The sequence below is a fragment of the Pseudochaenichthys georgianus genome, chromosome 7 (genome assembly GCF_902827115.2).
Source record: "Pseudochaenichthys georgianus chromosome 7, fPseGeo1.2, whole genome shotgun sequence".
Classification (NCBI taxonomy): Eukaryota; Metazoa; Chordata; class Actinopteri; order Perciformes; family Channichthyidae; genus Pseudochaenichthys; species Pseudochaenichthys georgianus.
In genome coordinates, this window is record NC_047509.1 from 36,993,090 (window position 1) to 37,006,244 (window position 13,155).

At 40.8% G+C, this 13,155-nt stretch overlaps 1 protein-coding gene across 5 annotated transcripts in view; it reads right to left on the reverse strand.

Annotated features, from left to right (window-relative positions):
- The window catches only part of usp19 (ubiquitin specific peptidase 19), a 47,979-nt gene that overhangs the window by 5,618 nt on the left and 29,206 nt on the right, over nucleotides 1–13,155 (reverse strand). For all 5 annotated transcript variants that reach the window (XM_034086511.1, XM_034086510.1, XM_034086509.2 and 2 more), the window contains 14 exons: nucleotides 12,930–13,122; nucleotides 11,767–11,900; nucleotides 9,898–10,056; nucleotides 7,254–7,364; nucleotides 7,030–7,140; nucleotides 6,827–6,928; nucleotides 6,386–6,526; nucleotides 6,187–6,305; nucleotides 5,396–5,539; nucleotides 4,854–5,236; nucleotides 3,167–3,277; nucleotides 2,583–2,799; nucleotides 1,979–2,131; nucleotides 635–801 (listed from right to left, as the gene is read on the reverse strand). In XM_034086511.1, the coding sequence (XP_033942402.1) occupies nucleotides 635–801; nucleotides 1,979–2,131; nucleotides 2,583–2,799; nucleotides 3,167–3,277; nucleotides 4,854–5,236; nucleotides 5,396–5,539; nucleotides 6,187–6,305; nucleotides 6,386–6,526; nucleotides 6,827–6,928; nucleotides 7,030–7,140; nucleotides 7,254–7,364; nucleotides 9,898–10,056; nucleotides 11,767–11,900; nucleotides 12,930–13,122 (2,245 nt within the window). The remainder of the gene's footprint in view (nucleotides 1–634; nucleotides 802–1,978; nucleotides 2,132–2,582; nucleotides 2,800–3,166; nucleotides 3,278–4,853; nucleotides 5,237–5,395; nucleotides 5,540–6,186; nucleotides 6,306–6,385; nucleotides 6,527–6,826; nucleotides 6,929–7,029; nucleotides 7,141–7,253; nucleotides 7,365–9,897; nucleotides 10,057–11,766; nucleotides 11,901–12,929; nucleotides 13,123–13,155) is intronic.

Genomic DNA, 13,155 nt, shown 5'->3' on the forward strand with positions numbered 1-13,155 from the left:
TGGGACAGGTAGAGGGGGAGGAAAAAAAGGTAGGATTGAAGAATTGTCACAACTGCTAACAATTCTATCCAGCTGGGAATACGGCACAGTTCCAATCTAACCCCTACGTCCTCTCCCTCTTCACTGCCACTCTGTTTGAGAATTTGCCACATTAACTGCCGTTTCAAACCAACTAAAGGGTGTGGATGTTATTACAGCCTCCAACAGGAAGTCTGCATCAGCCCTGATTAACCTGCTACCTTACCTTACCATGTGCAACGATGTAAACATTTACTAGTAAACTTTGCAAAATAAGAAACATTTTAGGTTACATTTTATTTTAAATGTTTTAATTAGAGTCATATATAGCAGTGCCTAGTTTGGAAAAGTTTGTATATTTGTACAGCTCACTAACATCTGATTTAAACCAAAAAATAGTTTTACAAAGAAGAAACGCCCCTTTACTGAATTGACACCGTCGATATAAAATGTGCTTGAGAGTGGAGTTTATCCCAAAGCGATTTACCCCATCCACCCAAAAGAAGGGCCATCATTCAGCTGAGAGTGACACGACTGACCGAGTTCACGGAAGGGGGAGGGAGGGTGTAGGGTTGGGTTTGGAATTGGGCCTAAAGCTTACTGACTGCACACTCACCAACATCACTGCGCTGGCTGTTCTTATCACTGGGCAGGCGGGCGTAGGAAGTGTAGTGACCTCCGATCATTCCTCCATAGTGGTTGATGACTGCGTACAAGTCGTAGATGGGAGGTTGTTGCATATCGTCCTTCTGGCCAATACAGAACTTACTAAGATCCAGATTCCTAGAAGACAGGAGTGCATGACGGTGTAAACATATGATTAAAGTAAATCTAAACAAATGGAACAGGTGGTTGGAGTTAGTGTTCATTTCGTTGACTAAAACTATGACGAAATATGTTCGTCAACGACCTTTTTTTCCACGACGAAAACGAGACGGCACCGACGGCAGTAAACAATAACTGTAACGAAATCATCATGCAATATCGTTGACGAAAAGTGACGAGACGAAAATGTAGTTTACTAAATAAAAACTATGACAAAATCTCTCTTTACTTTCGTTGACGAAAAATGAGGAGACGAAATATTATCAAAGATAACGTTACATCTCTGATAGTCAGTTTTTCTCCCAGCAGTTCCATTTCCGGTGCTGCGGCAGAGCAGCAGCTGTTTCTGTGCTGCGCGCGGCGGGAAATTTGAATTACACCGGGCAGCGGCACATTGTTAACGTGAAAGACTCGGGTCTAACTCATGGTCTAACTCATGGTCTAACTCATGGTCTAACTCATGGTCTAACTAACCTTATTCAACAGAAAATAAAATGGCAATGGCGTTAACCAAATTAACCCCGCCCCCCGTCAGCGCGAGTGAGTGATACATTGTGCACTCGACGGATAATAATGGATTATCACGGAAATGTTACAATCCTGTCCGTCAAAATGACTGACAACGAAAAAGTCTAACGCCACCACTGCTTGGGGAAAGAAACGATGTGATATTTGGGCCCAAAAGCGAATGCATTGTTTCATCAGAAGGGAAGCAATGTGGCAAAACAGCTGGTAAAAACACCACAAACCTGACCAGATACTCTGCAAAGCTGCTTAATCATTCAACCTGTGTTTTTCATCAAATAAGGACAAGATATAATCTTATTGTGAAATAAGTTTGACGAAAAGGACAAATGATTGGTTTTGGCTAGACCAGTTTGACTGAAATGTTCTATATAATCTGATGACTAAAAAAGACTCAGTTTCATTGACAAAAATAATTAGTTTTCTTTGACTAAAATAAGACTAAAATGCTCAGACTTTTAGTCGACTAAAACTTGACTAAACAAAAACAGGATGAAGGTGACTAAATATGACTAAAACTAAAAAGGAAATGCAACACAGGACTAAGACTAAATAAAAAAATAGCTGAAATGAACACTAGTTGGAGTTTAACTTTTGACTGCGCGTTTACCTGACAGGGAAGTCCACCATGTCGTTGATCTTGTCCCTCCAGATGAAGCTCCTGAAGGAGAAGCGTTTGAGCTGGATGATCAGGATGTTGGGCAGACGCCACAGCAGCAGCTGCTTGGAGGCCTCTCGGTGCTGCTGGCACTTTGGACAGTACCTGCAGAACAGACACAGTGTGGATATTAATCACTGCTCTGCATCGCCCTGCTCCCCAGGAAAATACAAGCACTACAGTGAGGTGAAGGAATATTACAAGACTTCAGTTTCAAAAAGAAAATGAAGGCACTCTGACTTGTGGAAACCAGGAGGTAAAGGCCTTCACTGAATGCCCCTTTAACAGATTTAGTATGCATGTTTTTGTATGCCAATGCATGCTGAGGTCCCTTCTAAAAGTAAACGCAGATAAGATTATGTCGTTTAAAATATCGAGGTCATTTTGGAGGACTTTTGTCATGAATTTCTGTATTATTTTATAGGGAGTAGCTGTGTCCAAAACATGATCAAATGCTCCTCATATACAAATATTGTGTTAATGCAACCTTGGGAGGCAACAAGAAAGAAAGTTCTTGCATTCTTTGAGTTTGAAATCCCAGAATAAAGATCCCTACCATGCCTCCTCTGGAGCCAGCACCTCTGGCCTGGTGAAGAGGTTGAGGCACTGCTCCAGGGTGAAGTGTCCCGCTCTGGCCGTCTCACTCAGAGAGCCGGGGTCCTCGTCGTACTCCAGCTCCTTAGAGCTCACCAGCACGAACTCCTTCAGACGCTCGTTGTTTTTCCACACCAGCTCCAGGGTGGCGTCTTCAGGGAGGTCTGCAAGAAGGTCCTCTGCGAAGGGGGCGTGGATAAAACCTCTGTTTTACAGCTTTCATTGAATACTAGGGCTGCCAGAAACTGACCATGATCAAAATCAATTATTCGGCAGCCCTGGCGAATAATAATCGATTATTCGACCGACCGACCGACACACCACCCCCCGAATAATCACTGGCATCCCTATTGAATACAAGCTTATGTTACATAAAGAACAAGAACCCACTACATATTGTAATATAGTGTAGTGCACCAGAAACTACGGTCTTAAAACATTACTATAGAGTAACTGTGATTCCGCAAATCACGACAAAAACATACATGAGAATAGGATTACTAAGAATCCAACTGAATATCAGTACTAAGGACATGTTGGGTGTACCTCTTTCATCCAGCCTCTGCTCCTTGTTGTTGTAGTCCAGCACAGTGATGTAGAACTGACTGGCGTGACCCGATGCGGATTCACTTGGCTGCTGATAGCCTGTCACTGCAGCTGTAACCAAATGACAAGATTGAGGACTAAAGGGATGGAGACAGCAAATGATCATAGAAATATTTAAACAAATATCTGAACAACGTAACCCCTTGGCAAGGCAAGTTTATTTATATAGCATCTTTCACAAGGCAATTTCAAGTGCTTTACAAAAATGAAAGACATTAAGAAAATGGCATTTAAAAACCAGACATTGTACCTCCAGATTGGCAGGTACCAAAGCATCTTTGATTACAACATTGATCATAACAAAATAAATGATCAGATTCTCAAATTGCCAATGTTCCTCGACTGAATAATCTGTACCGAGAGCCTGACAGTATCTGGGCCTAACCAAATGTAAGCTTTAAATAGTCATATTTCAACATGTATTCAACATGTCTAATTCAAGGTTTTTGTTTGTAATATCAATATCCTGTAAAAAGCAAACATTCTACGTTGCTTGGTTCAATTCATAAGCTTTGAATGACTCGGCGGAGATTGACAGCCACCGTTTTTTTTCCAATATTTGCAACACTTGTGGATACTTGTTTTTTTATATACCCACTCTGGCCTACTTTTGGAAAATAAATAACCAGCCAGATTCAACATGCAATTTATGATTTTGGTGGTGTGTTATAAGTTATAGGACAGTGTTTTTCAAAGTGGAGGCCCCGACCCCTCGGGGGTGCCGGGGCGCCGGGGGGGTCACGCAAAGTTTGAGGGAAAGGGGAATTATTTATTTTTTTAAAGTTACATTTTTTAATTTTATTAATAACTGCATATCTATCAATATGCAGTCCTTTGATGCCAATCTTTTAATATGTTTTACTTATTCATATTTTTTATTTTTTTTAAATCACACGACCGCCCTTCAAGCCAATCAGAATCGAGCTGCCGCTACTGAGAGTGAAACTGAGTATCTGCTCAGCTTCTGGAGCAAGTGAGAGCTAGTGAATATTTCGCTCTGCAGCTGGATGAGAGCACGGATGGAGCAAATATTGATGTTTATATATATGAATAAATAGGTTTATTGTTAATATTACTGTTGAATATTATATATAATATTATTAAGGCATAAGCAGCTTTCAAAAATGCTAAAAATATATGTTAATTGTTCATATTACTGTTCAAAATTATATAATATTATAAAGACAGAAATCACTTTAAAAATATGTTTACTGTTGATATTACTGTTTAATATTGTGTTAAGAAAGTATATCACAGAAAACACAATGAATGTAATGAATGACAAACAAAAGATAAATACAACATTTTTTAGAAGAATAACTGATTATTCATTATTAATACAAATATATATTAAGAATATGTATTAAACTGTATGATTAATTTGTCATATTTTCCATCATAATGTACTCATCATTTAAAAAAGAAATTGCAACAGGGGGTCCCCGCCAGAGGATAATGCTATATGGGGGTCCTTGGCATGGCAACGTTTGGGAACCCCTGTTATAGTACACAACATAAACCTGAGTCCTCCCTAATCCCAGCTATGATCCATGGAGGTGAATAACTTCATGTGACGGGAACAAAACACTGCTTGGGGTTCTGAGTTAATGTTAAGCTTTATTATTACCTTCCGGGCGCACTGCTTTCTCACAAGACGTCTCCTTCTCTGCAAGATGGTCCAGAGAGCAGCAGGAAGCCGAGGAAACCGGCTCAGAGAACGCTGAGTCTGCAGTCCGTGTGGTGGAGAGGGAGTTCTGGGAGGAGGACAGGGAGTCCCCGGAGAGGAGTGCTGAGGCCTGAGCGGACTCTGCTTGGGCCTCAGGCAGCAGGGGGGGGCTCTCCAGATCCTGATCAGCTGCTCCTACACTGCTTCCACCCACAGCCTCATCCCCGGACCCAGGGCCCTCAGGAGAGCCTGCTGGCATTGGGGGGAGGTCAGTACGCGACTGGGGTGTTTCGGGGGATGTCCTGTCTGACTGGAAAGGAGGCTGGAACACGTTGACGGAAAACCTGCACAGAGAAGATCAACATTAACTGACAGCGGACTGCATTTTGAAAGTGGGTGATTCCTTGCAGAGATCTTTAAATGACAGGGACAATGATACTTATGAATCCCTGTTGAATATATACGAGTACTTGTGTTATTTTGTCATCTAAAAAGTAGTGTACCTGGTGTAGCCCTCCAGCAGTTGTGTGAGGCGGGCGTAGGAGAGGCGGGACTCTGGCACGCTGATCAGGAAGGGCAGGCCCACGTTCTCCGTGTTGGGGCGACACAGACCCTTGTGATGGAGCCAGTGGGTCTTCTGACAATCTCTAGAAAAAAGTTAAAATGTAGAAGAGATTTGTCAAAATTGGCAGATGCCTCAGTCTACATGTGTACAATTATTTCTACCCAAACAAATCTTATTCTTACGATCTTGACATGTAATCGAGTGGTGCAGGAATGAGTCACCACTTCAAGTTCCCTTGTCCCAAAGTCAAACGTGTTCTTAGTTAGATGCTTGAAATGAGAGCTGTGGTTAACACAAGCTGAAGAGATTTCCACCTTTGTTTCTTATAATAAAAGCTTTTGTGTTTTCAAAAAAAATGGCAGTTGCCAACGAGTGAATGAGACCATCATCACGCTGAACATTAACCACCTTTAGCTCAGCAGTGGTGATGCGCAGCCATGCAACACTGATGTCGTTTCTTTATAGCCTAACTTAGCGTTTTACTTTACCGATAGCATTTACACTTTAAAAATCATAAAATATGTGGAGATTGTCCCGCTAAACAAAATGTGTAAGTATTATTAACGTGTTTTCCAAATATCTTTCTTTCTGCAATATTCCAAAATCCAATGGAAAAATCGTATTGACTATTGTCGAGCCCTTGTGACGCTAACTTCTGGATCACCCTTCAAAGATACGTCATCACTGCACCATTCTATTTTGGGCAAGGCATCTGGTAGTAGAACTCACTGGTTGCAGTAGCCCACACGATAGCAGCGTGTGCAGCGCTTCAGCTTGTCGTCATCACACACCGGAGGCTTCAAGCAGGCGGCACACTTAGAGATGGGAATATTAGGGACCTGGAGTCTCTGTAGGCAAATGAAAAAAAACTCAATATCTTTTATCACCCACATTTAATACGCTTTAGGAAAAATCCGGTTTTAATTACCTGCTGCACTCGGAGCAGAACCACCCTCTCCTTGGCCATGTCTTTGGAGAGCACCTCAAAGCAGAACAGCATGTCGGAGGAGGACACCGTGTCCAGGGAGTGGGACCGCAGGAACATGCGCTGGAAGCGGTTCTTCCCCACCTGAGAGGACAACATAACGAGTACAGTTTTGTCCTTCAGCAGGCCGTCTGCAATTGCTCCATTTACAGTTGTTTTTTATTTGTGTTCCAAACCCACATAATGAGTACAGAAAACATGTGAAACTTAAGGGCAAAGTTAAACAAGTAATAGTATTGTAATTATTATTTTTAACTGTATGTTTTCACTCATATGTATCTGTATTTTCTTTTGTGTGCCCTGTAGTAATATTATTTCTTAAATCGAAAAAACATTTGAAATAGAAATCATGTTAGAAATAACTGAACATTTGTCATATCACACCTCTGCCAGCCTGAGGTTCTCGGGTTTGACGCGGACATTCCTGGAAATGGATTCGAGGACTTCCGCCGTGCTGGAGTTCTCCTTACTCACACTCACCAAAAACTGAGACACAGATAAACAGAAATAAACATTAGACAAAAGATACATCTTGTGAAAACATATAAAGGTATATGTGCTTAAGTGGAAAGTTATGTTTATCTTACCTTGATGGGTTTCTTATGAGGTTCCTTAGCAAAGTAGAAAACTGAGAGCACCTTTTGTTTCTGGGGTAGGGGCACGGGCAGGTAAAGGAAAGGGTCAAAGGTTATGGACACCTGGAGAGAAAGAAGAGAGAAGTGAGGAATGGTGAAAGGAATGATTCATCTCAAAAACAAAGCAAACATTTGAAAGCATTTCCATATTAGGAAGAACATTTTGAAGAAGGTACCTTGGAGCACATGGGGCAGACCAACTTGGATTTGAACTGGCCCTGGAAGAGGTCCACTATGAAGGAATCGTTTCTCATCTTGTGCCTCTGCCATGCCTCCTCTGCCACCACCTGCACCAATACATACATCACATGATCAGAATGACCTACAGATTCACCATTTCAAAAGAGAAAGAACACTAATAACTCAGATACTTATTGACACCTCTTAAATGAATTACAACTCAACTAATTATATGAGGCAGCGTTAGAAAAGGGAAACGTAAGGGAAAAAAGGCATAGGAAACCCAGTTCATATCTGATAACCTCGGTTTTCTCTCCTCAAGATTTCTGCTGAAAAACCTGACCTGTTACTTTAGTACCCTCAACCAAGAAATCCAAATTCATTTCATTTCAAACCTTTTAGTTATACAGATAAAATCCCATTGAGATCATTGATCTCTTTTCCAAGGGAGACCTGCTCAAGTAGTTCCACATGAAACATAAAAGCATAAACAGAACAACAAAAGGACATCATACAGCATCATTTACATAATTATCCACATAAACAGGTACCAATAGCTTCTGATTGACTAGCATCCAACCGAGCTTTAAAAACATTTAGTGGCACCAGATTGTTCAGTTTCCATTTAATTTGCAGACTGTTCCAAGACAGAGGAGCTGCGCATCTAAAAGCTGTCTTCCCTAAGACAGTCCTAGCAGTTGGCACATTTAATAAAACCACAGCATTCGATCTCAGGCAGTAGCCACTTACAATTCTCCGTGAGATCAGGGAGCAGATATAAGATGGAAGTTTCCCTAACATGGCTTTGTATATAAAAATGTACCAGTGACTGAGCCTCCGTACAGTTAGTGAAAGCAAGCCAGCCCTTGCATACAGGGTACAGTGATGGGTTAATGCTTTACAGTGTCACAAATCTCAGTGCGCTGTGATACGCAGCATCTAACTTGACCAGGCAATTGGCAGCTGCATTCATACAGTATAGACCAGATCCCCATAGTCCAGCACAGGTCAAAAGGTCACAGTGACTAGCCTTTTCCTGGCCTCAAGCGAGAAACAGGACTTGTTTCTGAAAAAGAACCCTAGCCTAACCCTCAGTTTTTTTTAGCAGGTTATTGACATGAAGTTTAAAAGTGAGACAATCATCAAGCCAGATACAAAGGTATTTGTAACAGGCAATAACTTCAAGTTTTGTTCCTTGCGTAGTTACAATATCTAAAACAGGCTCTGGTGTCTTTTTTGCTTTTGAAAAGAGCATTACCTTGGTTTTCTCAACATTTAAAAGAAGCTTTAATTCAGAGTGCTGAGTCTGAATAATGTTAAAAACAGCCTGTAATTTAACACCAGCCTCCTTAATGGAGGGACCTGCACAATACATCACAGTATCATCCGCATAAAAATGTAAAGTAGCTTCATCCACATTTTCACCTACGCTGTTAATATATATGGAGAATAAAAGTGGACCTAAAACAGAACCTTGTGGTACACCATTAGAAATGTTTAACCACTCAGAAGACAGCCCATTGAAATGAACACATTGGGACCTTTCAGAGAGGTAGTTCACAAACCACCCACTGCAAGGCTGGATATGCCAATACTGAGTAGCCTCTGCTTTAAGATGCGATGATCAACGGTGTCAAACGCTTTGGAAAGGTCAATAAATAGAGCTGCACAACTCTGCTTATTATCTAAAATACTCGCCACATCATTTACCACTTTCATTGTGGCAGTGATGGTGCTGTGTTGCTTTCTGAAGCCTGACTGATGTTTAGACAGGATATCATTTATACATAAAAACTCCTTTACCTGTTCACTCACTAGGCATTCAAGAACCTTAGCCAGAACTGACAATTTAGAGATTGGCCTATAGTTATTTAAAATAGTTGCCTCCCCTCCTTTCAGTAAAGGCAAGACATAAGCAGACTTCCATACTTTTGGAATTGTATTTGTGCTGAGGGAGAGGTTAAAAAGAGAAGTAAGAGGTGGAGCAATAAAGTCTGCAGCTATCTTTAAAAAGAAAGGTTCTAAGTTGTCAAGTGGGTCTTAACAATCCTGCTCGAGGGAGTGTAGATCAGTTTCTGCATACCATGCACATGTTTGTTTATGTCCTCATGACATTTTATAAGAGAGGAGTAGGCCATTTATTCTCAGAAATTCAACACCTTGTATTTTACCTTGGAAATATCCCTAAAGGTTTCAAAAAAAGCGACATATCCCCTTTTGAGTATTATCATCGCCACAGGTGAAACATGTCAAAGAGGAGAACCCCTCCCTCCATTGCTTTTCTTATAAACCTAAAACACCATCAGCTCAATTGAGAAAATCACTTTGCTTTCATTTTATTTTTATTTGCACAGATTTAACAGTATTTTCCCAGTCGTAACTTATTCCAAGCTTTAAAAAAAAAGATAAAAGTATCACAAAAAACAAGAACATCAGAATTGACAAGAAGGAACAGTTAATATTTCAACAGAAAATTCCCCAAAAAGAACATTCATTTATTTGTCATTATCCTGTGAAAAGTAAGGATTTTAGTGCTTGTGGCCATGCTTAAAGCTAAGTCACTTATCACAGCACGTTTACCACTCAAGACTTCTAAACCCCACCACCTCTAGATAGCTCATAGGTGAGAGAAACACCCACCTCATCCAGCCGCCCGTCAGAGTCCACCGTCTCTGTGTAAGGTTTGTTCTGGATGCGGTTCAAGTCTTCATGGAGCCCGTCCAGCAAGAACGCCATGAACTCCTGGGCGTCGTGCTGGGCGTAGCCTGTAAACTGACTGGCTTTACTGGCCACTATAGCCTGTACGGGACAAAGGAGGAGTGGGAATGAGGCGCATTAAAGCACTGATCACGTTGCTCTTGCTACACTCAGCATTAGTGTTAATTTCGTCAGCTATTTTTTTATTTAGTTTTAGTCCTGTGTTAAATTTCCTTTTTAGTTTTAGTCATATTTAGTCACCTTCATCCTGTTTTTATTTAGTCAAGTTTTAGTCGACTAAAAGTCTGAGCATTTTAGTCTTATTTTAGTCAAAGAAAACTAATTATTTTAGTCTACTTTTTGTCAATGAAAAATGTTGAGTCTTTTTTAGTCATCAGATTATATAGAACATTTCAGTCAAACTGGTCTAGCCAAAACCAATCATTTGTCCTTTTAGTCAAACTTATTTCACAATAGGATTATATCTTGTCCTTATTTGATGAAACACAGGTTGAATGATTAAGCAGCTTTGCAGAGAGTATCTGCTCAGGTTTGCGGTGTTTTACCAGCTGTTTTATGGCCACATTGCTTCCCTTCTGATGAAACAATGCATTTGTGGAGGAAACTTCTGTGTAGCAATGCATCGGAGTCGCCGACTCATGAAGGAGACACAGGACGAGCAGGAGTTCTGATGTCAAACACTGAGATTTAATACAAGTATCGGCCGGAGAAATTCACATCACAAGTCACACAGTCAAAGGTTCTGACTGCACGGGTGGGTTGCCATGTCAAATCTGAATCCGCCTCTCATCCTAATAGACCTTTTAACCAGCTTACAGGGAGTCAACCCCCACATTGGGGAAGGCATCTGTGTCCACCTGGAAGCACTGAATTATCTTTATCTGACTCTAGGGCTCTTGTGACCGAGAGTTGACCGGTCATTAAACTGGTAAGGTCAGCCACAGCTGACCGTTCCCATTCCTTAAGACAGATACCAGACTTCGGCTTGGTCATAAAACGTCAACAGGCTGAAAGGTCAAATATCTTAGTAAAGCTACAATTATTCCCTTACAGCATTCGCTTTTTTTCTCCGCCTCATTGTAGCGAAAATGGGCCCAAATATCACATCGTTTCTTTCCCCAAGCAGTGGTGGCGTTAGACTTTTTTGTTGTCAGTCATGTTGACGGACAGGATCGTAACATTTCCGTCATAATCCATTATTATCCGTCGAGTGCACAATTTATCACTCACTCGCGCTGACGGGGGGGTATTCGGTTAACGCGAGTGCGACCACTGCTCCCAAGCCCTGTTGTTGCCATTTTATTTTCTGTTAAATAAGGTTAGTTAGACCATGAGTTAGACCCGAGTCTTCCTGACAGTTCACAGTGTGCCGCTGCCCGGTGTAACTCAAATGTACCGCCACGGGCAGCACAGACACACAGCTGCTGCCCTGCCGCAGCACCGGAAATGGAACTGCTGGGAGAAAAACTGACTGATCAGAAATGTAACGTTATCTTTGATAATATTTCGTCTCCTCATTTTTCGTCAACGAAAGTAAAGAGAGATTTTGGCATACTTTTTATTTAGTAAACTATATTTTCGTCTCGTCACTTTTCGTCAACGATATTGCATGTTGATTTCGTTATAGTTATTGTTTACTGCCGTCGGTGCCGTCTCGTCATCGTCTCGTTTTCGTCGTTGACGAACATATTTCGTCATAGTTTTAGTCAACGAAATGAACACTACTCAGCATGATGCGTTTCCTTTGAGAAGATTAGGTATAGTTCACATGGAACATCTCTGCTTGTGTACCTTGAGTTTGGAGGGTTGGAAGGCATGGTGTGTTCCTTTCCAGAGGGCCCTGAGGAGCACAGCGAAACCAATGGCTAGCCGGCCTCCTGTCCCCAGAGGATTATTGCAGTTGATTTCTGACTCAAACCCTCGATCTACAGGAGTAACGAAAGAAGGCATGAGACACTGGGAGACATCACAGAGGTCCCTGGAGTTTAGACGTTTATGGATACAGACCGAAAGGACATCACAGTAACATTTCCTCAGAATGTATCCGTGTGGAGGAATGTGGAAAGTAAAGCGCTTTAGTTGAAGACCAAAGATAAAAGCTTTATTGGTTTTAAAACATTTTAAATGCAAAGGTTTAAATTCAAATGAAAGGTAGTTCTCTAAACTGATACCCACACAGTTAAATGTCATTTGAAAAAAGGATTGTATCTTTTGATTTATTTTAGGTTCATACCTATGTTTTATTAATATATCTTTTTTTTTTACTAAAACAGGTTTACACCCTGTACTGTCATAAAAACACGTAATTTTTCTCATATTGTTTTTCTCAAAATAGCGGTATTCATTCTAACCCGGCTTCTCATTTTGTTTGTGGTTAAATCTTGATCAAATTAATCTTAAATATATGTTTATAAATATATAGTTTAATCAGTTAATGTATCATCCCTACAGCATGCCTTATCACACGTCACCTAGATTAAGCTGCAATTATTTTAAGTTTAAAATACTTGAACTGCAGAAAATGCTGTGTATCTGGGATTTTCAGACAACTTGAGAAAGTCCTCATTAAACGAGCTCCTGTGGGCCACTTGGCACTGGCCATGGTTATCATAGCATCATCTGTTTATCTGTGTACCCCAACCCTAAGAAAACAGACCATTTCTTATTTTTTAGCAACAGAATAAAGTAGTGTGCCTACTAAATTATGCCTTTAGGTCAATGTTAATAATCTTTTAAGAAGTTAAAGTAAGAATGTGCAGAAGAAAAAAAAGAAAAAAACATATTTAGTTCAAGTTAAATGTCCAATAAAAGATCAAATATATATATGTTTTCATAAACATAAGTAAAAGAAAACAATCCCAAAAAAAAAATGTGTATTAAGATAAGAAATGAAAAGTTAAAATATGCACATTGTAACGTAACCTGTGCTAACGAACAAATGAGACAGTATTCACCATGGAAGTAATCCCTGAGTTCTCTGCTGTTGGACAGGGATTGGATGACGCTGTTCATGAAGCAGGTATTTCCGAGGTTGACCAATCCTGTAAAACCAGGCAGGCACACCTTCTTCTCCTCCTCTTCTTCATGGCGCTCGTTGCTGGCGGGAGTGGCGTGGGTCATGGGCTGCACCATGCAGGTGGGTTTAGGCTGTGTGAGAAAGATTAATACATACATTCTTCA